At 36.2% G+C, this 24,598-nt stretch overlaps 1 protein-coding gene across 1 annotated transcript; it reads right to left on the bottom strand.

Annotated features, from left to right (window-relative positions):
* Positions 1 to 22,883: 22,883 nt before the first annotated feature.
* Positions 22,884 to 23,315, bottom strand: LOC140157773 (craniofacial development protein 2-like). The gene has a single exon (XM_072181021.1). It carries the CDS (start codon positions 23,313 to 23,315, stop codon positions 22,884 to 22,886), a length of 432 nt encoding a protein of 143 aa, XP_072037122.1.
* Between the last annotated feature and the right edge of the window lie 1,283 nt (positions 23,316 to 24,598).

Here is a 24,598-nt window from a genome sequence, read left to right as displayed (position 1 = left end):
AACAGAAACTTTTTGAGGTATTTTGGGCTGGTCTGTAGACTTATTAATCAGAAAGAGTGGCGAATTTTAGCTTAAATAAAAGTGTAAAGCCTATACATAAATTTGAGTCGCCAAAAAGTCGCATTTTTATAATTATTGAGAAAATAGGTCCGCGAATTAAAAATGGCAGAATCGGGTTTGCAGTCTTGAGAGCATGTCAAAACAGGGAGGGCGCTGTTCGCGGCCTCCTAGCGGGAAAACGAGATGGAAGAACCCCATACATTGAAACATATGTTAAACTTTCATCGATTTGCAATCGACTGGTCATCATAAAATATTTTAAAACGAGCCCAAAAGGCCTCAAAATGAGCAAAGAAAACCGGTGTTTTTTTTTGTTTTCAATGGGAAGATTATTTAGTGGTGTGCGCCCTTCGAAGGGCCTAGGCGTAAAATCGTGCTCTTGAGAGATTCAGCCAAAATTGAAGTTGGCTTTCGATTAAATTGCGGTTTTTTGATTTATATAGATAGTTTTTATGTTAGTGAATATATTTAATGCGTTTTAGATGCAAGTCGCGCTGAGTTTATTCTCTCAGAGGCCTTCAAAGTTAAAGAAACTGTCAAAAATTGTGAGAAAACTAATATTTCTCAGATTTGAAGCAAAATTGTCTTAAGGTGACAAATCGGCACAAGTCTTTAAACCTCTCAAATCTTAATTATTTTATAGGGGGGTGATTGTTGTAAAATCATTAATATATAGACCTTTGCCATTATGAAACCTAATTTCTTTTCATTTTAAAGCGGTTTTAGCAGATAAACGGTCTAAAACTATTTATGTTGAGAATTGGTATTTAATGCAAATCTAGGGAAATAAGCACAAAATGGTCAAAATGTTGAAAATGTGCACATTTTTGGCATGCACCATGTATCTTTGATAGGACATTTCTCTTGATGTGGATGTCACAGAGCACTCAAACCTTGAGTGTTTTACTCAAAACATTTTATATTTCAAGAAAAATATAAAAAAATTCGATTTTATGAACATCATTATTCCTTCGAAGGGCCTAGGCGTAAAATCGTGCTCTTGAGAGATTCAGCCAAAATTGAAGTTGGCTTTCGATTAAATTGCGGTTTTTTGATTTATATAGATAGTTTTTATGTTAGTGAATATATTTAATGCGTTTTAGATGCAAGTCGCGCTGAGTTTATTCTCTCAGAGGCCTTCAAAGTTAAAGAAACTGTCAAAATTGTGAGAAAACTAATATTTCTCAGATTTGAAGCAAAATTGTCTTAAGGTGACAAATCGGCACAAGTCTTTAAACCTCTCAAATCTTAATTATTTTATAGGGGGGGGGGGGTGATTGTTGTAAAATCATTAATATATAGACCTTTGCCATTATGAAACCTAATTTCTTTTCATTTTAAAACGGTTTTTAGCAGATAAACGGTCTAAAACTATATGTTGAGAATTGGTATTTAATGCAAATCTAGGGAAATAAGCACAAAATGGTCAAAATGTTGAAAATGTGCACATTTTTGGCATGCACCATGTATCTTTGATAGGACATTTCTCTTGATGTGGATGTCACAGAGCACTCAAACCTTGAGTGTTTTACTCAAAACATTTTATATTTCAAGAAAAATATAAAAAATTCGATTTTATGAACATCATTATTCCTTGAAGGGCCTAGGCGTAAAATCGTGCTCTTGAGAGATTCAGCCAAAATTGAAGTTGGCTTTCGATTAAATTGCGGTTTTTGATTTATATAGATAGTTTTTATGTTAGTGAATATATTTAATGCGTTTTAGATGCAAGTCGCGCTGAGTTTATTCTCTCAGAGGCCTTCAAAGTTAAAGAAACTGTCAAAATTGTGAGAAAACTAATATTTCTCAGATTTGAAGCAAAATTGTCTTAAGGTGACAAATCGGCACAAGTCTTTAAACCTCTCAAATCTTAATTATTTTATAGGGGGGTGATTGTTGTAAAATCATTAATATATAGACCTTTGCCATTATGAAAGCTAATTTCTTTTCATTTTAAAACGGTTTTTAGCAGATAAACGGTCTAAAACTATATGTTGAGAATTGGTATTTAATGCAAATCTAGGAAATAAGCACAAAATGGTCAAAATGTTGAAAATGTGCACATTTTTTTTTTTTTTTTTGTATCTTTGATAGGACATTTCTCTTGATGTGGATGTCACAGAGCACTCAAACCTTGAGTGTTTTACTCAAAACATTTTATATTTCAAGAAAAATATAAAAAAAATCAACTTTATGATCATCATTATTCCTTGAAGGGGCACACCACTAAATCAATGCGCCATTTGTGTAACCCTAATGAGTTCCGGTAAAAACAGAAACTTTTTGAGGTATTTTGGGCTGGTCTGTAGACTTATTAATCAGAAAGAGTGGCGAATTTTAGCTTAAATAAAAGTGTAAAGCCTATACATAAATTTGAGAAGAAAAAAAAGTCGCATTTTTATAATTATTGAGAAAATAGGTCCGCGAATTAAAAAATGGCAGAATCGGGGTTGCAGTCTTGAGAGCATGTCAAAAACAGGGAGGGCGCTGTTCGCGGCCTCCTAGCGGGAAAAACGAGATGGAAGAACCCCATACATTGAAACATATGTTAAACTTTCATCGATTTGCAATCGACTGGTCATCATAAAATATTTTAAAACGAGCCCAAAAGGCTTCAAAATGAGCAAAGAAACCCGGTGTTTTTACACGCGTTTCAATGGGAAGATTATTTAGTGGTGTGCGCCCTTCGAAGGGCCTAGGCGTAAAATCGTGCTCTTGAGAGATTCAGCCAAAATTGAAGTTGGCTTTCGATTAAATTGCGGTTTTTGATTTATATAGATAGTTTTTATGTTAGTGAATATATTTAATGCGTTTTAGATGCAAGTCGCGCTGAGTTTATTCTCTCAGAGGCCTTCAAAGTTAAAGAAACTGTCAAAATTGTGAGAAAACTAATATTTCTCAGATTTGAAGCAAAATTGTCTTAAGGTGACAAATCGGCACAAGTCTTTAAACCTCTCAAATCTTAATTATTTTATAGGGGGGGGGTGATTGTTGTAAAATCATTAATATATATACCTTTGCCATTATGAAACCTAATTTCTTTTCATTTTAAAACGGTTTTTAGCAGATAAACGGTCTAAAACTATATGTTGAGAATTGGTATTTAATGCAAATCTAGGAAATAAGCACAAAATGGTCAAAATGTTGAAAATGTGCACATTTTTGGCATGCACCATGTATCTTTGATAGGACATTTCTCTTGATGTGGATGTCACAGAGCACTCAAACCTTGAGTGTTTTACTCAAAACATTTTATATTTCAAGAAAAATATAAAAAAATTCGATTTTATGAACATCATTATTCCTTGAAGGGGGCACACCACTAAATCAATGCGCCATTTGTGTAACCCTAATGAGTTCCGGTAAAAAACAGACACTTTTTGAGGTATTTTGGGCTGGTCTGTAGACTTATTAATCAGAAAGAGTGGCGAATTTTAGCTTAAATAAAAGTGTAAAGCCTATACATAAATTTGAGTCGCCAAAAACGACGCATTTTTATAATTATTGAGAAAATAGGTCCGCGAATTAAAAATGGCAGAATCGGGTTTGCAGTCTTGAGAGCATGTCAAAAACAGGGAGGGCGCTGTTCGCGGCCTCCTAGCGGGAAAACGAGATGGAAGAACCCCATACATTGAAACATATGTTAAACTTTCATCGATTTGCAATCGACTGGTCATCATAAAATATTTTAAAACGAGCCCAAAAGGCCTCAAAATGAGCAAAGAAAACCGGTGTTTTTACACGCGTTTCAATGGGAAGATTATTTAGTGGTGTGCGCCCTTCGAAGGGCCTAGGCGTAAATCGTGCTCTTGAGAGATTCAGCCAAAATTGAAGTTGGCTTTCGATTAAATTGCGGTTTTTGATTTATATAGATAGTTTTTATGTTAGTGAATATATTTAATGCGTTTTAGATGCAAGTCGCGCTGAGTTTATTCTCTCAGAGGCCTTCAAAGTTAAAGAAACTGTCAAAAATTGTGAGAAAACTAATATTTCTCAGATTTGAAGCAAAATTGTCTTAAGGTGACAAATCGGCACAAGTCTTTAAACCTCTCAAATCTTAATTATTTTATAGGGGGGTGATTGTTGTAAAATCATTAATATATAGACCTTTGCCATTATGAAACCTAATTTCTTTTCATTTTAAAACGGTTTTTAGCAGATAAACGGTCTAAAACTATATGTTGAGAATTGGTATTTAATGCAAATCTAGGAAATAAGCACAAAATGGTCAAAATGTTGAAAATGTGCACATTTTTGGCATGCACCATGTATCTTTGATAGGACATTTCTCTTGATGTGGATGTCACAGAGCACTCAAACCTTGAGTGTTTTACTCAAAACATTTTATATTTCAAGAAAAATATAAAAAATTCGATTTTATGAACATCATTATTCCTTGAAGGGGCACACCACTAAATCAATGCGCCATTTGTGTAACCCTAATGAGTTCCGGTAAAAAACAGAAACTTTTTGAGGTATTTTGGGCTGGTCTGTAGACTTATTAATCAGAAAGAGTGGCGAATTTTAGCTTAAATAAAAGTGTAAAGCCTATACATAAATTTAAAAAGAAAAAAAAGTCGCATTTTTATAATTATTGAGAAAATAGGTCCGCGAATTAAAAAATGGCAGAATCGGGTTTGCAGTCTTGAGAGCATGTCAAAAACAGGGAGGGCGCTGTTCGCGGCCTCCTAGCGGGAAAAACGAGATGGAAGAACCCCATACATTGAAACATATGTTAAACTTTCATCGATTTGCAATCGACTGGTCATCATAAAATATTTTAAAACGAGCCCAAAAGGCTTCAAAATGAGCAAAGAAACCCGGTGTTTTTACACGCGTTTCAATGGGAAGATTATTTAGTGGTGTGCGCCTTCGAAGGGCCTAGGCGTAAAATCGTGCTCTTGAGAGATTCAGCCAAAATTGAAGTTGGCTTTCGATTAAATTGCGGTTTTTGATTTATATAGATAGTTTTTATGTTAGTGAATATATTTAATGCGTTTTAGATGCAAGTCGCGCTGAGTTTATTCTCTCAGAGGCCTTCAAAGTTAAAGAAAAAGAAAAAAATTGTGAGAAAACTAATATTTCTCAGATTTGAAGCAAAATTGTCTTAAGGTGACAAATCGGCACAAGTCTTTAAACCTCTCAAATCTTAATTATTTTATAGGGGGGGGGGTGATTGTTGTAAAATCATTAATATATATACCTTTGCCATTATGAAACCTAATTTCTTTTCATTTTAAAGCGGTTTTTAGCAGATAAACGGTCTAAAACTATATGTTGAGAATTGGTATTTAATGCAAATCTAGGGAAATAAGCACAAAATGGTCAAAATGTTGAAAATGTGCACATTTTTGGCATGCACCATGTATCTTTGATAGGACATTTCTCTTGATGTGGATGTCACAGAGCACTCAAACCTTGAGTGTTTTACTCAAAACATTTTATATTTCAAGAAAAATATAAAAAAATTCGATTTTATGAACATCATTATTCCTTGAAGGGGACACACCACTAAATCAATGCGCCATTTGTGTAACCCTAATGAGTTCCGGTAAAAAACAGAAACTTTTTGAGGTATTTTGGGCTGGTCTGTAGACTTATTAATCAGAAAGAGTGGCGAATTTTAGCTTAAATAAAAGTGTAAAGCCTATACATAAATTTGAGTCGCCAAAAAAAGTCGCATTTTATAATTATTGAGAAAATAGGTCCGCGAATTAAAAAATGGCAGAATCGGGTTTGCAGTCTTGAGAGCATGTCAAAAACAGGGAGGGCGCTGTTCGCGGCCTCCTAGCGGGAAAACGAGATGGAAGAACCCCCATACATTGAAACATATGTTAAACTTTCATCGATTTGCAATCGACTGGTCATCATAAAATATTTTAAAACGAGCCCAAAAGGCTTCAAAATGAGCAAAGAAACCCGGTGTTTTTACACGCGTTTCAATGGGAAGATTATTTAGTGGTGTGCGCCCTTCGAAGGGCCTAGGCGTAAAATCGTGCTCTTGAGAGATTCAGCCAAAATTGAAGTTGGCTTTCGATTAAATTGCGGTTTTTGATTTATATAGATAGTTTTTATGTTAGTGAATATATTTAATGCGTTTTAGATGCAAGTCGCGCTGAGTTTATTCTCTCAGAGGCCTTCAAAGTTAAAGAAACTGTCAAAAATTGTGAGAAAACTAATATTTCTCAGATTTGAAGCAAAATTGTCTTAAGGTGACAAATCGGCACAAGTCTTTAAACCTCTCAAATCTTAATTATTTTATAGGGGGGTGATTGTTGTAAAATCATTAATATATATACCTTTGCCATTATGAATCCTAATTTCTTTTCATTTTAAAGCGGTTTTTAGCAGATAAACGGTCTAAAACTATATGTTGAGAATTGGTATTTAATGCAAATCTAGGGAAATAAGCACAAAATGGTCAAAATGTTGAAAATGTGCACATTTTTGGCATGCACCATGTATCTTTGATAGGACATTTCTCTTGATGTGTATGTCATAGAGCAATCAAAGCTATAGTGTATTACTCAAAACATTTTATATTTCAAGAAAAATATAAAAAATTCGATTTTATGAACATCATTATTCCTTGAAGGGGCACACCACTAAATCAATGCGCCATTTGTGTAACCCTAATGAGTTCCGGTAAAAAACAGAAACTTTTTGAGGTATTTTGGGCTGGTCTGTAGACTTATTAATCAGAAAGAGTGGCGAATTTTAGCTTAAATAAAAGTGTAAAGCCTATACATAAATTTGAGTCGCCAAAAAAGTCGCATTTATATAATTATTGAGAAAATAGGTCCGCGAATTAAAAAATGGCAGAATCGGGTTTGCAGTCTTGAGAGCATGTCAAAAACAGGAGGGCGCTGTTCGCGGCCTCCTAGCGGGAAAACGAGATGGAAGAACCCCATACATTGAAACATATGTTAAACTTTCATCGATTTGCAATCGACTGGTCATCATAAAATATTTTAAAACGAGCCCAAAAGGCTTCAAAATGAGCAAAGAAACCCGGTGTTTTTACACGCGTTTCAATGGGAAGATTATTTAGTGGTGTGCGCCCTTCGAAGGGCCTAGGCGTAAAATCGTGCTCTTGAGAGATTCAGCCAAAATTGAAGTTGGCTTTCGATTAAATTGCGGTTTTTTGATTTATATAGATAGTTTTTATGTTAGTGAATATATTTAATGCGTTTTAGATGCAAGTCGCGCTGAGTTTATTCTCTCAGAGGCCTTCAAAGTTAAAGAAACTGTCAAAAATTGTGAGAAAACTAATATTTCTCAGATTTGAAGCAAAATTGTCTTAAGGTGACAAATCGGCACAAGTCTTTAAACCTCTCAAATCTTAATTATTTTATAGGGGGGGGGGGTGATTGTTGTAAAATCATTAATATATATACCTTTGCCATTATGAAACCTAATTTCTTTTCATTTTAAAACGGTTTTTAGCAGATAAACGGTCTAAAACTATATGTTGAGAATTGGTATTTAATGCAAATCTAGGGAAATAAGCACAAAATGGTCAAAATGTTGAAAATGTGCACATTTTTGGCATGCACCATGTATCTTTGATAGGACATTTCTCTTGATGTGGATGTCACAGAGCACTCAAACCTTGAGTGTTTTACTCAAAACATTTTATATTTCAAGAAAAATATAAAAAATTCGATTTTATGAACATCATTATTCCTTGAAGGGGCACACCACTAAATCAATGCGCCATTTGTGTAACCCTAATGAGTTCCGGTAAAAAACAGACACTTTTTGAGGTATTTTGGGCTGGTCTGTAGACTTATTAATCAGAAAGAGTGGCGAATTTTAGCTTAAATAAAAGTGTAAAGCCTATACATAAATTTGAGTCGCCAAAAAAGTCGCATTTTTATAATTATTGAGAAAATAGGTCCGCGAATTAAAAAATGGCAGAATCGGGTTTGCAGTCTTGAGAGCATGTCAAAAACAGGGAGGGCGCTGTTCGCGGCCTCCTAGCGGGAAAACGAGATGGAAGAACCCCATACATTGAAACATATGTTAAACTTTCATCGATTTGCAATCGACTGGTCATCATAAAATATTTTAAAACGAGCCCAAAAGGCCTCAAAATGAGCAAAGAAAACCGGTGTTTTTACACGCGTTTCAATGGGAAGATTATTTAGTGGTGTGCGCCCTTCGAAGGGCCTAGGCGTAAAATCGTGCTCTTGAGAGATTCAGCCAAAATTGAAGTTGGCTTTCGATTAAATTGCGGTTTTTTGTTTTATATAGATAGTTTTTATGTTAGTGAATATATTTAATGCGTTTTAGATGCAAGTCGCGCTGAGTTTATTCTCTCAGAGGCCTTCAAAGTTAAAGAAACTGTCAAAAATTGTGAGAAAACTAATATTTCTCAGATTTGAAGCAAAATTGTCTTAAGGTGACAAATCGGCACAAGTCTTTAAACCTCTCAAATCTTAATTATTTTATAGGGGGGTGATTGTTGTAAAATCATTAATATATAGACCTTTGCCATTATGAAACCTAATTTCTTTTCATTTTAAAACGGTTTTAGCAGATAAACGGTCTAAAACTATATGTTGAGAATTGGTATTTAATGCAAATCTAGGAAATAAGCACAAAATGGTCAAAATGTTGAAAATGTGCACATTTTTGGCATGCACCATGTATCTTTGATAGGACATTTCTCTTGATGTGGATGTCACAGAGCACTCAAACCTTGAGTGTTTTACTCAAAACATTTTATATTTCAAGAAAAATATAAAAAATTCGATTTTATGAACATCATTATTCCTTGAAGGGGCACACCACTAAATCAATGCGCCATTTGTGTAACCCTAATGAGTTCCGGTAAAAACAGAAACTTTTTGAGGTATTTTGGGCTGGTCTGTAGACTTATTAATCAGAAAGAGTGGCGAATTTTAGCTTAAATAAAAGTGTAAAGCCTATACATAAATTTGAGTCGCCAAAAAAAGTCGCATTTTTATAATTATTGAGAAAATAGGTCCGCGAATTAAAAAATGGCAGAATCGGGTTTGCAGTCTTGAGAGCATGTCAAAAACAGGGAGGGCGCTGTTCGCGGCCTCCTAGCGGGAAAAACGAGATGGAAGAACCCCATACATTGAAACATATGTTAAACTTTCATCGATTTGCAATCGACTGGTCATCATAAAATATTTTAAAACGAGCCCAAAAGGCCTCAAAATGAGCAAAGAAAACCGGTGTTTTTACACGCGTTTCAATGGGAAGATTATTTAGTGGTGTGCGCCCTTCGAAGGGCCTAGGCGTAAAATCGTGCTCTTGAGAGATTCAGCCAAAATTGAAGTTGGCTTTCGATTAAATTGCGGTTTTTGATTTATATAGATAGTTTTTATGTTAGTGAATATATTTAATGCGTTTTAGATGCAAGTCGCGCTGAGTTTATTCTCTCAGAGGCCTTCAAAGTTAAAGAAACTGTCAAAAATTGTGAGAAAACTAATATTTCTCAGATTTGAAGCAAAATTGTCTTAAGGTGACAAATCGGCACAAGTCTTTAAACCTCTCAAATCTTAATTATTTTATAGGGGGGTGATTGTTGTAAAATCATTAATATATAGACCTTTGCCATTATGAAACCTAATTTCTTTTCATTTTAAAGCGGTTTTTAGCAGATAAACGGTCTAAAACTATATGTTGAGAATTGGTATTTAATGCAAATCTAGGGAAATAAGCACAAATGGTCAAAATGTTGAAAATGTGCACATTTTTGGCATGCACCATGTATCTTTGATAGGACATTTCTCTTGATGTGGATGTCACAGAGCACTCAAACCTTGAGTGTTTTACTCAAAACATTTTATATTTCAAGAAAAATATAAAAAAATTCGATTTTATGAACATCATTATTCCTTGAAGGGGGCACACCACTAAATCAATGCGCCATTTGTGTAACCCTAATGAGTTCCGGTAAAAACAGACACTTTTGAGGTATTTTGGGCTGGTCTGTAGACTTATTAATCAGAAAGAGTGGCGAATTTTAGCTTAAATAAAAGTGTAAAGCCTATACATAAATTTGAGTCGCCAAAAAGTCGCATTTTTATCATTATTGAGAAAATAGGTCCGCGAATTAAAAAATGGCAGAATCGGGTTTGCAGTCTTGAGAGCATGTCAAAAACAGGGAGGGCGCTGTTCGCGGCCTCCTAGCGGGAAAACGAGATGGAAGAACCCCCATACATTGAAACATATGTTAAACTTTCATCGATTTGCAATCGACTGGTCATCATAAAATATTTTAAAACGAGCCCAAAAGGCCTCAAAATGAGCAAAGAAAACCGGTGTTTTTACACGCGTTTCAATGGGAAGATTATTTAGTGGTGTGCGCCCACAAGGATTTTTGCAGGCCATGCGTGCCCTTCCTTACTAAATCACCAAAGTGCGAATATATCCAAACATCTAAATTAGCTAAAAATTTAGGACATGTTACAAAACTATATTTTCTAGAATTTCAGAGAGTACAAAACATATTGGCCGATTATTTTTCACACAGTGACGTTAACTGGGCAATGCCCTATACCTATAACATGCACTGTTTGTATAGGTCACGCGTCAATGGTGAGAGCACTGTGTATTGTGTATAGGAAAGTGAACAGTATGACTGGCGGGGGTGTAGGCCTACTAGTACATGGGTTGATTGTATTTTTGTATCATAATGATGCAAATATGACACTCATCATAAGACCCGGGTCAATATTCATATGGGTCCTTTTCATATCTCCAAATGCTAAGAAGGTATGACCCCCTGAGTGGTGTCAAATGAAAGAGAACAAAATAAAAAAAATAATACAAATAATTTCCCCCACCGGGGTAACACTCCTCATAAGACCTGGGTCAATAGATGATGCCATATGGTTCAGCTATGGTGCGGTTACCGCTCTAGTTCAGATTCACTAGCGAAGTGTTTACAAAGACTACTTTGCTAACAGCAGTCAAGTCACATGTCTCTTCTAAACAATTGAACTGAATTAAATGTACAGTTAGGCCCATACCATTCTTAAATAAACCCTAAAAATTTTTCTCTTAAGGGTAGACGAGGTATTGTTGGTCGAAGCAACCTAAAAATCGATTTTCATTATCTATATCAATATATTATTGAAAATTAACACTTTGATGTTTTGCAAAAGTTTATTCTACAAATCTTATACTCTGAAAACTTGCTTAATTTATTGTTGTTAATTAGTTATGTACGTTTTACAAAAGTGTTGTTGTTTCCGCCCTCTTCACAACGTAACTCAAGAACCGCAGCACCTATAAAAGTACATCTGTGATATTTTAATTCTTCTACACGCTCGCTATGAATTGAGCAATGCAATTTTTGCCAAAGCTCACTACTATTCGTAAGATGCTGTGAACTAATGAAACACATAAATGTTTAAAAGTGCTATACATTACCTTAGTAATGACTTAAAGTTTTATGATTTATGTTGTAGGCTTCATATCTTTCTTTTTTTTCATGTTGGGCACACAACGATGCATCAATTGCTGCATGGTATATGACAGAATATACATGTAAATAGATGTAAATGAAAACAAAACAAAAAAACACAAAACAACAACAACAACAACAACAACAATAGCACACGTATTACATGGTACTTCTGGTATCACTATAATTCCACGAGCAAATAGGATTTGTGGTTAAAATAGGCCTATATAGTGTGGGCCAAAAACATCTTTACCCAATTTCAGAGGGTGGTTGCACGAATTATAGAACAGCTATTCATGATAATGTTACATATTCTAAATGTATATCTTTCTGAGAGTATATGTGATGAAGAAATGAAAGCAAAAGAAGCTAAATTAACAAAATGGTGCTAGTTTTACGTCCGAGGGTCAAAAATCACTTTGTCCACACGTAATTCAATGGGATTTGTCCGATTGCTAAGAGTAAGACACACATGCGTTAGGCATACATGTAGCCTAATTAGTAAACACGTTTGGCTTGTCTTTGAAAAGTTATGATTGTTTTGTATGCATGAAAGAAATACAATCGATTTTAATCCCCTTTACTTGTCATGTACTCGAACTTCACTCCTGTCATTGACCAAAAATTAGCATAAAGATTACAAAGGTTTCATCTGGCGCAAGTTTTGAATTTTAAATAGGTCTTCGTGCATTTTGAAGCTTTTTGAGACTGCGTGGCTTATTTCTAAATAGGTTTGCAAGGTGTCATGATAAGGCAATTCACATCACAAGAGAGGACTTTTATGGTAGAGAGGTGGGGGGGGGCCTATACTTAAGAACAGAAAGCTTTTTGGAAGATCAGCGTCAATTTCGGATTCGTTTCCCGAACGTAAGAGTCCCGCCAAAACCTACCATAACTCTACACATAACTTTCACAACCTCAGAAGTGTGATGAATAGATGCAAAGCACGGAGCTTGGAGCGGACGTCCAAGAACTGACCGTTCAGCTGCAAATATTGCAGCGGTTCAAAGGGAACTTGCAGCTAACCCCAGAGTCAGTTGTCGACGCAACAATTTGCCGGCCGAACATACCACGAACGCAAAAAGTGCAAATGACAAAATGACAATTGCTTTTGCGCATATTTGAAGAGAATTGTTTTTATATCTTTGCAGCATGAAAGCTGCATATCATGACGATATATCGTAGCTTGAAATTTAAATTGTTTATGTTTGATTTATTTGGTTGTGTTATATAAAATTCCTGATCAAATTTGTGCGTATACTGAATGGTTCTCATTCTCTATTGAACTCGGTATTGCAAGCGATGCGATGCGACAGCTAGTATTATAAAGGCCTTCGCGTGGACAAAGTTAATTTTGACCCTTTGATTTAAAACTAGCGTCACGTTTTTAATTTAATACCTTTTTGGATAGTTTTTTCACCAAATACTCTTAAGGTTGGTCTGAACCCTGGAATTATGAAAACTTTCGGGCCTCATAACTGCTAAATTATTAGTCTAAAGAATATAAAAGTATACATTTTAGAATGGAAATGACTTGATGAATTCATCTGTGAGGTCCAATTTGGGCCAAAATACTCATTTTTGGAGAAATCCCAAAAAACGGGTTTTTTGGCCCAAATTTTTTTGTGCAACGTAACAAAAAAATTGTTTGGCCAAAAAAAATTTTTTATTAATTTTTGAAAAGACTAGATAAAAATATCTAGGGACCGTTTTTTCATTTTTTTTGAATTTTGACCAACTTCACCAAAAATATTTGAAATTTGGGTGAAAATCAGGCTTTTTTATGGTTTTTTGAAAATTTGCATTTTTGACCATTTTGGTGCAAATTTCTCAAAGTTGGTCAAAATTCAAAAAATAAAAAACGGTCCCTAGATATTTTTATCTAGTTTTTAAAATTAATAAAAAAATTTTTGGCCAAACAATTTTTTTGTTACGTTGCACACAAAATTTGGGCCAAAAACCCGTTTTTGGGATTTTCTCCAAAATGAGCATTTTGGCCCAAATTGACCATACAGATGAATTCAGCAAGTCATTTCCAGTCTAAAATGTATACTTTTATATTCTTTAGACTAATAATTTAGCAGTTATGAAGCCTGAAAGTTTCCATAATTCCAGGGTTAAGACCACCCTTAAGAAGATGGTCTTAACGAATATGTGAAAACAATTTGAAGCAGACTTTTTAATTTTGAGATATGAACCTTTTTAATTGGGTAAAGTTGTTTTTGGCCCACCCTGTATAGAAGCAAGCAATACACATTCCGCATATTTTTCTAGAATTCGCAATTATATTGAGGCATAAATTTGGCAATGTATCACACGATATCTATTCAACATACCCGGTTACGTGATCAACTAAATGGTTGATCTACATCAACATAATTGTCTACCGAATGCATGCATGACGAGCTTAAACTTGGCGCATTGTTCAATCTTTTATTGAAAATATAAAAATAAATTCTGTATTTAATTTGACCTTTTCCTTCAGACATTACGACGCTATAACATAGAAATTTGCAAAGATATAATTATTATTATACTTCATATTAACAATGAACTTCACATTTTGCAGTAATTATTTACAATTATTACCCGTGATTCTTAGGTTTAAAGTACTTAGATGTCATTTGATAATAATTTTTTAAAAATCTGCAAGCCTTCATATTTATATTTTTTTTGCTATTTATTGAATCGCTTTCACCATTTTATTCATTTTTACTCAAGTACAGTGATGTTTGTTCCAAAAATGCAAACAAATTTGTACGTATCCACTCGTTTGTACATATCCACTGAATATCACTCGTATTTAGTTTGTACATGCAGAAAGTATAGAGGTATAGAAAAATAATAATTTATCATAAGCATAAACCTGAACGAGCCCCCCTCCACCCTTCTTTTGGTTCTTTGGAAAAGGCAGACTGTCTGTCTGGAAGGGCCCCCAGCTAGGCTACTTCAAATTTCATTTAAGAATTGTTTTCAGCCGCTGTTTCGAGTGCATCTTTCGTCTCATATAACACGGCGACATCATTATTTTAAGTAACAGCGAGGCGAAGCCTAAATGTAAAGTCGGGCCCATGGACAAGGAGCAGTGTGAGTCCCTTTTAACATCTCGTTTATTGGCCCTATCCCTTACCCACTTCATTTGCGCTTTTGCTTGGGACCCCTGAACCCGGGGGGCCCTGGACGTCGTCCACCCTCTCCATCCCTGCTTGCTACGCCCCTGATCATACGGTACTGGAAAGGTTCAAACTGTATAGCGTGCCAATGCAATTTTAATACAATTTTGATCAATTTAAAATTACGAAACTTTTCTTCTACTTGTCTAAAATTCACACTGACTAAAAGGCCACTTTGTCCCACCACAATGCCGGCTTAATCCAACCATGGGACCTTAGTCAGTGTGGGACCCAATTTCCCATGGTCCCATTCTCCTTTTTGAACAATCAACAGCAGCATTACTTCTTGTGAAAAAAAACCATCTAAAAGCCTTTAATTTAATTAACTGTGGATGCTTATTATTCCGTTATATTTCCAAAAAATAACCACGAAATGTTTCTTCAAATATTTTTGTTTTTGCAGATGTGACAGCGACCAAGACAGATGACAGGAACTGCAGTAAACTTGTGTTACAAACGGGATCTTCAATCATCAACATTTGTCGATAGCTACGCTTGCATGCATTAACTTTCGCGATAGAATTGCTTGTCATGCATTACAAGCTATTATGGTGCAACAGCATATTGCCGAATAGAATCAAACTATAAACCGTTCACCGCTAAAAAAAGCCGTAACGTCGCCTTCTATTGACAGAATAAGACACGGATATTCAACTGGATATTGTCCAGAATAACTTTAACACGATATGAACAAAAAAATCACATCCTATAAAGCTGAATTTAAACTCGATCGTTTTTGCAGATAAGCGATTCTCAGGCATGTTCTGTGTTTACGTCCGTTTTCATAACGTCGAGACGATTGGTCGCTTTTCAAAAGCGGACTTGATCATCCCCGGATTCATCGCAATCGTTTAGTGATCGAGTATAAATTCAGCTTACTACATGTGATCAATTAGGTGAATCATTGCACATCAGCTAATGCATGAATGGGTTTGAGTTACTAGTGATTGCGAAGTTGGGTCGGTTGAAAAGACATATGATACCGTAAAACCCCGTCTACAAGCATATGTGCTTCTGATGAAAGCTACATTAATCTAGTCGCCATTATGGAGTTTGAGCAAATAAATTACGGATCAAAGCATATACAAACAAGTATTATTTTAAGACCGATCTATTGTATTGGTATATTAACGCTTGCTTCGAATTAATTAAGGGATCTAGAATGAGCGTTTATTGCGTTTCGACAGTATTTTTGTGGGACATGAGAGCACCTCAGACCTATCGAATTGCATTCTGAATACGAAGCATGTCTTTCTGATATCAAATAAATTTCATTTTTGAAAATCACAATATAATACAAATTTTATGACAAATTATAAAAATTGATATTTTTCTAATTTTGATATATAACAGTCCTCGAAGTAAATTATATAAATCTAATGATATATTCTTAATGTGTATGTAGCTGGGAGGAAAAGCCGACGTCAATTGAAAATTTGACCTTTCATATTGAAGATATGGATTTTTCCCCAAAAGACCTAATTTGTTTTGGTGTTTTGGAAAAAATCCATATATTCAATACGAAAGGTCAAAATTTTCAATTGATCGTCGGCTTTTCATCCCACCTACATACACTTTAAGTATAAATCATCAGATTTATAAAGTTTACTTCGAGTACTGTTAAATATCAAAAATATCAATTTTAATGATTTGCCATAAAATGTGTATTAAATTGCGAATTTCAAAAATCTAAATTATTTGATATCAGAAGGACATTCTTCGTATTCAGAATGCAATTCGATATGTCTGATGTGCTCTAATGTCCCACAATAAATACTGTCCAAACGTTCATACCCCTTCCCTTAAGCTTTTATAAAAAACACCATATAGGCCTATGCTTGTAGACGGGGTTTTACGGTAGGCCTATATGAAGTTCCTGAGTAAATTCGTTCATTGGATATTCTGCAAAGCTGGCTGAATGAATCTCCAAAACCTATAGTTACGGTACTCATTTAATACTAACAAACATAATTCGTTCATCTCTGGAACCATGCGCGTATTGGGGGGGCTTTGGGGCGCCAGCCCCCCGGGGTAAAAGCAGGGGACGGCCAAAATGAAGGGGCGGCGGAAGAAGAAGGGGCGGCAAAAACGAAGGAGACGGCAAAAAGAATTAGTAAATAAAAAAGGGCTGAAAAAATTGATAAAGCATAAAAGTTTTTGAAAAAATGGTACTATAGGCCTACATCAAAATGTGCTGCTTTTAGGGCGCTAGCGCCTGAAACCCTTTTTTTTTTGCTCTTCACTTTTCAAACGTCCGAGAAAAAATGGGTCAACCTTTTCGGCTGTTGAGGAAGGGGCGGCAAAATTTAATTTTCTTCAGCCCCCGGGGTTGGGGCGGCCACGGTACGCCACTGCTAACACCCTTAAACCATAGACTGACTATGCTTAAACAGTGATCACTCCTGTTCGGACCAACCTGGATCACATCTCAAAGATTACAGGCATGTAGCCAATATGAAATTCATACTAAGGTCCGGATGCTGTGTCATGTCAGGTAGCTAAACATGTTGATAACAATAATCTTGTAGAAGTCATATACACATGCGTAGGCCTATACTGCACGAGACGGTTCCATTGTACCACGAGTACGGAAACCGCACTTTTGAAATAAAAGTGAAGCGATCCCCGCTGATCTCTTATCCTGGTGCTACTTGACATGTCGGCAGCCTTCGACACCGTTGACGATATTTTAGTGGTCTTCATGCTTAAATACCAGTTTGGCATGAACGAGTCTTATTATATCACGGTTTAGGCCTAAATTACTTTGACAACAATACCGCGAGAGTAGGGCCTATATATTATTAATGTCTGATTAATACACTCCTACCTTTCCATTAGAGATCAATCATTGGCCCGCAAACAGGTATTAAAAGCGACTGTTAAGTTATATGTGACTGCACACTTCCGCGTCCCAAAAAATGGTTCCCGCAAGGGTTTTTTATGTACATTAATTTTTTGTCCATTTTTTTCGTATGTGTTTTATGTTTTGTGTGTCTTGGTCTTGAAGTGCATTTTGTCAAGCGCCGTGTTTTTGTAAAGCGCTCGTAATAATGCTCATAAATAAGAATTAGTAAATAATAAAAAGTAATAAATGCAGTAAATTCAACATTTGGAAAGTGATGTTTCAAATTTGACTTTTAAATAATGATGTTCTGCAAGCCTGAGAAATATTTAGTCCTATACACATGTTTGATTGGCATAACGGGCCCACAATCCCATGTCGATAGGTTGGTCTTAGTATACTGTAAAGATTCGCCTAATGGCGCTATGGGCTTCCTTGACATAACTGAAATTTACGCACAAATTATATATAAAAGTGCCCTTCTATAAAAAATTCCACCAGCAAATAAGGGTACATACCCTTAATTCTTGTTGGGATTTTCAGAGGAGGGATCTTTCTATTTGTACCTGAAATTACACCAAGGTAAAGAAGCCCAAGTGCCGCACCATTATGCAAACCTTGATGGTGTGCTTAATATAAACAATATCGAAATGTAAACAAGAAAGTACACACTAATGAGAGATACACCTCCCTGTTATATGGGCGGACGGACAGTGCCAAAAAACCACACCAATGTATTCAGAAACTGTATAGTTTGACCTATCTAGGATGTACTGTTCTAGCTTGTTCTTGGGTTATTTCCATAAAATCGAAGGTCACTTTTTTGACTCGATGAGGGTCAAAAATATAAAAGTGCTCCAAATTTGACAAAAGAGGTGTCAAAATGTTCCTTTTCGAATAACAATTCAAATAAAGCTAGGATTGCACAATCTAGGATGTTTCATTACGGTACCGGCACCTAAGTAAATTTATAACACAACAAAATAGGTCAAGTAGGCCTAGGCCCTACCCAGGCCCGTACGCAGGGGGGGTGCGGGGTGCGACCGCACCTCCCCAAATTTGCAAAAGTATACAAAAAGTCCCAAAATTTAAGAATTTGCGAGCGTAGCGATCAAAAAAATCAGTTTTTTAACGTTTTTTTGGTCATAAAAGGTCCAAATTTTTGGGGAAAAGTCCACTTTTTACAAAATCGCCCCCCCTTTGGAAAAAAGTCCACTTTTTCAAAATCAGCACACCCCCAAAAAAAATCCTGCGTACGGGCCTGGCCCTACCATTCATACATACTGACCTTGACCTATTTTGATGCATTACGTAGGTAACGAAACATCCTAGATTAGGCCTATGCAATCCAATCTTTATTTGAATTCTTATAACAAAACAAATGTTTTGACACCTCTTGTCAAAATCGGAGCACTTTGATGTTTTTACCAACAATGTGATATTTGCCTTTCTGTAATAACTCAAGAAAGGTACATCGTAGATAGGTCAAACTATACATTTTCTGAATCCTCATGACTTGAGTATGAGTAGAGGAATACATTGTTATAGTTTCACACGATTTGAGCAAGTTTGAATTTTTACTCTACAAAGTTCGATGACGTTTTCCCGCCAAAACCTACCCGGTTCAATTGATATTATGCATATATTAATTGTGTAGTCTATGAAGTCAACTAGGCCTACCTATGATAGCAGTGCAGCTTTGACCTCCCCCTCCCAATTGGTAGCTCCCAACCCATCGGGTTTACATATTGACCTCCAATAACCTTTGACCTCCGTATTCGACCTTTGGTTGTTCATATGAGACCGAAACTTGAACCACAAATATCATATAGGCCCCTACATACATATCAGCCACATCGCCACCCCAATACATACGGAAAAGTGATGGGCCTACATAGTCACTCCTGCCACACTACAAAATCATTTTTAAAATGTTGTCAAAATGTTATTTTAAAATGTGTGTTGGCAAAAAAAATGGGTTCTAATGTTCTGATGCATGAGTAATCACACATAAATAGAGAGATTGCTGATTTCCAAAATCGCAAAAATTAGTATCATTTTACAGGAGGATGTTCAAGCAGACTTTTATATGCCCCGCCTGTCGGACCAGAAGAGGGCAACCCGGTATCACGGAAACTTGCATTATAATCGGGCAACGATTATTAGCAAGGATATTTGTATTATTGCAACTGTCGAATTTAATATGTGCTCAAATCAAGCATGTAGTCATTTACAGGTGAGAAATCGGTGTCTTTGATGATATGAGTCACCTGATGATGCATACCAAAAATCTTTTCAATTGAAGAAATACTTTTTGAAATATAGAAACAAATCCAAACATGTAGTTCTTTTTGTTTTACTTTAGGCAAAAATGCAATTAAAAAAGATCAAAATTGGACTTTTTTTCAATTTTGACACAAATTTGAGATATTTTAGGGTATATTTTCAAAACGAAGAATTTTTTTTATAAAATTTGAGAAATTGTTACAAGTTTTGTGTCTTTAGAACACATATAGACAATTTTCGGCGATTTACTAGGGTATTAAGTTGTTATCGTCTGCCGAAAAAAAAATGGAAAATCAAATTTGGCGCTTTTCTCAAATACTGCTCATTTACGTACTTATCATCATTACTTAAAAATACAATACAAAACAATGTCTAGAATTTCCCACTTTGAATGATACTGTGTGTCCCCGTAGGAAAGTTGTAGTGGATAATGTAAATTTGACAAAAGTCAACAAAACGTTGAAGTTTTTAAAAAGTGTTATCGTGATTATACGTGATTTTGTATTTTACATTATTTTCGCCCATGCATGATCTGGATGAAAAGTGCTTCATTTTGACAATTGGTATTTTACAATATTTTGGCCCATGATCATGCCCCTCTCCCCTTGCTGGCTACGCTACTGGGTGAGTGATTTGTCAAATAGTTTGGAATATCACAGCAATGTTTACTAACAAGAGATGGCGCAATTGAAACACTGAAGGAATCATTAAAGGGATAGGACAGCTTTTGTTCATAATATATAGATTAGGATTTTGAGGTGACGCTTTCCATGTAACCAATATTATGTTATTGATTTGCCAATTGCCATGTGTACATTTATAATAATTAAGTACATTTACCTTTGTATCAATATGCATTAGGCCTACATTATATTCCTTGACCTACCTTGACCTATGGCGTTCACTCCAACTTGGGGTTGAGTGGTGCCATCTGCTTCATGATGTCCTGCCACTTCCTTCTGTCTTGAGCTAGCCTGCTAGCGCTGACCAAGGAGCTGATGTGTACTTTGTTACAGTCGGCTTTCAGGCAGTCACTCCATCTTTTTGGTGGTCTCCCTCTTGGGCGTTTGCCATGGATTTATGTGCCTCAAATGCTAGTTTAGGAAAACGTGATGGTGGCATTCTCTGTATATGGCCGAAGTACCGGAGTCTTTTTGTTGAGATTCTGTCCAGGATGGTAAATTCCATGTCGAGGGTTTTGCGAATGGTGGTGTTTCGGATCTTGTCGAGGCGTGACACTCCCATTATTTTGCGAAGGCACATCATTTCAAATGTTGAAAGTCTGTTTTCATCTTCCTTCTTTAGTGTCCAAGTTTCCGCTCCGTACAATAGTATCGAGAGCGTAAGTACCTTATAGAGCTCGATCTTTGTGCTTCTCTGGATGTCTTTGGCGCTCCAAATCTTATGGAGTTTTTGAACAGTCCCTATGGCTTTCCCAATGCGTAATTTTACGTCCTCGGTGCAGGATCCAGATTGACAGATCTTCCCTCCTAGGTATGTAAACTCCTCAACTTGGGCTAGTGGTGTTCCATTGATATTTATATTTATTTGTGTGTTCTTTTTGGTGATTGCCTGTACCTCAGTTTTTCCTATGTTGATTTTCAGACCCAGTGTTGTACTACTCTCATGCACAAGGTTTACCAGAGTTTGTAGGTCTTTTTCACTCCCAGCTACAACTGCGATGTCATCCGCGAAGCGTAGGTTATTGATAAGCTGTCCCTGAATGTTTACTCCTATATTTGTGTCATGAAGTGCATATAACATGACCAGCTCAAGAAGGATGTTAAATAGCTGAGGTGATATCACGCACCCTTGACGCACTCCAACTGCAGTATAGTAAACCATTCTGTTAACTCTCCATTAACTCTTACAGCGCTTTCTGATTTCCGGTAGAGTGCTTCTAGCAGCTTTATGATTTTGTTGGGGAATCCAAAGAATCCCAGTGCCTTCCACAGGCCCTCCTGCCACACAGAATCAAAAGCCTTTTCGAAGTCAATGTAACAGCAAAAGAGTCCTTTGTCCTTTTCGAGGTGTTTTTCCATTACTTGTCTCAAGGTGAACAGTTGATCAATTGTTGACCGGCCTGGTCTAAACCCCGCTTGGGCTTCTAATAAAATGTCTTCAGCCCTTTTCATGATACGTCTTTGAAGAATAAATGTGAGTACTTTGCATGAGTGACTAAGTAGGCTGATTCCTCTGTAATTGCCACAGTCTAGCTTGTCCTTTTTCTTGTAAATGGGGGTGATGATTGCCTTTCCCCAGTCGCTGGGGAACTCTTCTTCGTCCCATACACAGTTTGTGAATAATATCCACTCCTCTGTCTCCTGCTGCTTTGAGTTCTTCACCAGTAATACTGTCATAGCCCGGTGCTTTTCCATCGGAAAGCTTCCTTATTGAGCTGACAATCTCGTCACGCAGGATATCTGGTTCCACAGCAGAGGTTGGCATTTGGGAATATTATTTGTGAATTCTTTGTCAACAGGGTTCTGTCTGTTGTAGAGTCTTGGAAGTTCTCTTTCCATCTTTCTTTGACATCATTTGCTTCAGAGAGTATTTCTCCCTCCTTGCTTTTCACTGTTTGCATTTTGGTGGTTGCTTTCTTTGTAATTTTCTTGATTGTTGAGTAGACTTCTTTGGATTTTGCAGCTTGATGTGCTTGATCTACCTTGATGCATAGGTCTTTAAGCCACTTGTCACGGCATCCTTTGGTTTTTCTCTTAATTTCACGATTTAGGAAGTTATATCTGCTTCGTTTGGTTGGATCAGTAAGTTTCACTTGTTTGACTTTGCTTCTTTCCTGTTGGGCAAGCTGGATAACTTCTTCACTTATCCAAGGTTTTTCCTTTTGGCTCTTTTGTATCCAAGTATTTTCCTGATGTTTCGCTGAAGGCGTTTTTAATTTCTGTCCACATGCTTTCAGTGTCCTGATCATCCTGCTCCATTAGTGGAGCAAAGCATCCTCCAATTTCAATTTCATAGTCTCTTCTGGTTTTTGAGTTTTTGAGTCTGAAGATATCGTACTGTTTTGGATATTTGGCTTTCTTGATTGTGTGGAATTTCATGCGTATATTGGCTATTACAAGCTGATGGTCTGATCCAATGTCAGCGCTTGGGTAGCTTCTGGCATTTTGCACACACAGTTTTTCCACTTGTTGCTTATCATGATATAGTCTATTTTGTTGTGCGTGCGTTGATCTGGAGACTCCCATGTCCATTGTCTTGAATCCTTTTTCTGTTTGAATATTGTATTGCTAATACATAAATCATTTACGGCACAGAAGTTGAGAAGTTTTTCACCACGTTGGTTTACTTCACCATAACCATGTTTGCCTAGGATATTCTCCCACTGTTGCCAATTGGTTCCAACTTTAGCATTTAAGTCTCCCATGATGATGAGGACATCACTTTTTGGAGTTTTATTAACAGTAGTCTGGAGAAGATCGTAGAATTCATCTACCATTTCTTCACAGTCAGCTGTGTTTGGAGCATATACTTGCAGAATGGTCATTGCTCCATTCTGTGTTTTGAATCTTGCTGATATGAGGCGTGCTGAAATTGGGTTATATCCAAGAAATTTGTGCTGTCTTACTTAGAATTAATGCGACTCCTGCACGGTGTATTGGGCTATTCCATTTGAAATCCACACCCCCCCTGTGGAAGATTTACAATGCTACCTAAATTCCAGTTGGGCCAAATGTACAATCCGGTTGGAAATAGTCCCATGTTTCATTGTAATTCCAGCTGAATCATGTAGAAGATTTACAAATTTAACGCAATTCCAGCTGGATACCCTATGGAAGATTTGCATTTTGACCTCAATTCCAGTTGGAAACATTTACATGTTTTGTGTGGAATTCTAGCAAAAAACTTCATTCCAGTCAGATACCCTGTGGAAGATTTTCATGTCGACTTCAATTCCAGTTGGAAAATTTAACTTTCAGTCGGATACCCTGTGGAAGATTTGCACTTCTACCTCAATTCCAGTTGGAAACATTTACATTTTGTTAGAATTCCAGCAGAGAAGGTCTAAAACAGGGTAGAATTCCTAAACAAGGATTTAACCCTTGGCTAAAACAATATCCTAAACAGGTGTTTTTACACCCTAAACAGGGATTTTATTCCTTGCATCAAATTTCATACCCTAAATTTCATTTCCGCGTATTAGCAATTGCAATTTTGCTACCCACGAAAAACTACCCTTTTTATGCGTTTTCATTATCGCGGATGGTGTACAGGCCACAATGGGAGTGACCCCCCCGGGAGAAATTCCCTGTGGAAGATTTGCTTGTTTTGTGAGTATGGTGGAAGTTTAGAAATAATAAAAACTGTTAGACGCAAAAAACATGTTTGCTTAAAATATTATCATGGTGAAATTTCCAACAATAACCGACACATTTTGAGTTGGACCATCATGGGGAAATCCCCCCCCAACCCATTGGCTCATAATTATTGCACAGCCCCTAATGAGAATTTTTGCCTGAATTTTATTTTGTTGTCCAAATTTAAGAATTTTTTGTTGTTGTAAAAAAGGATTTTTTATAGATAGAATTCTTGACAGTTTCTTCAGATTTTTATTTTGCTATACATTCATTCATTCAAATACCAGATAGACTTTATAGACCTCAAGTGACAAGAAATCTATTTTGTCTGCATTGTGAAGTTTTTGTTTTAAGAACAGATAATTGCAAAAATATAATGCCACATAAATTAAACCATTAACATTCTAAAACCTATTTTTAGGATGGGTGTCCTTGGCCAGTGGAATAGTTTTGTAAAACCACTACAAGTTTG

The sequence above is a fragment of the Amphiura filiformis genome, chromosome 7 (genome assembly GCF_039555335.1).
Source record: "Amphiura filiformis chromosome 7, Afil_fr2py, whole genome shotgun sequence".
Taxonomy (NCBI): Eukaryota; Metazoa; Echinodermata; class Ophiuroidea; order Amphilepidida; family Amphiuridae; genus Amphiura; species Amphiura filiformis.
This window is presented reverse-complemented; position numbering and strand designations above follow the sequence as displayed.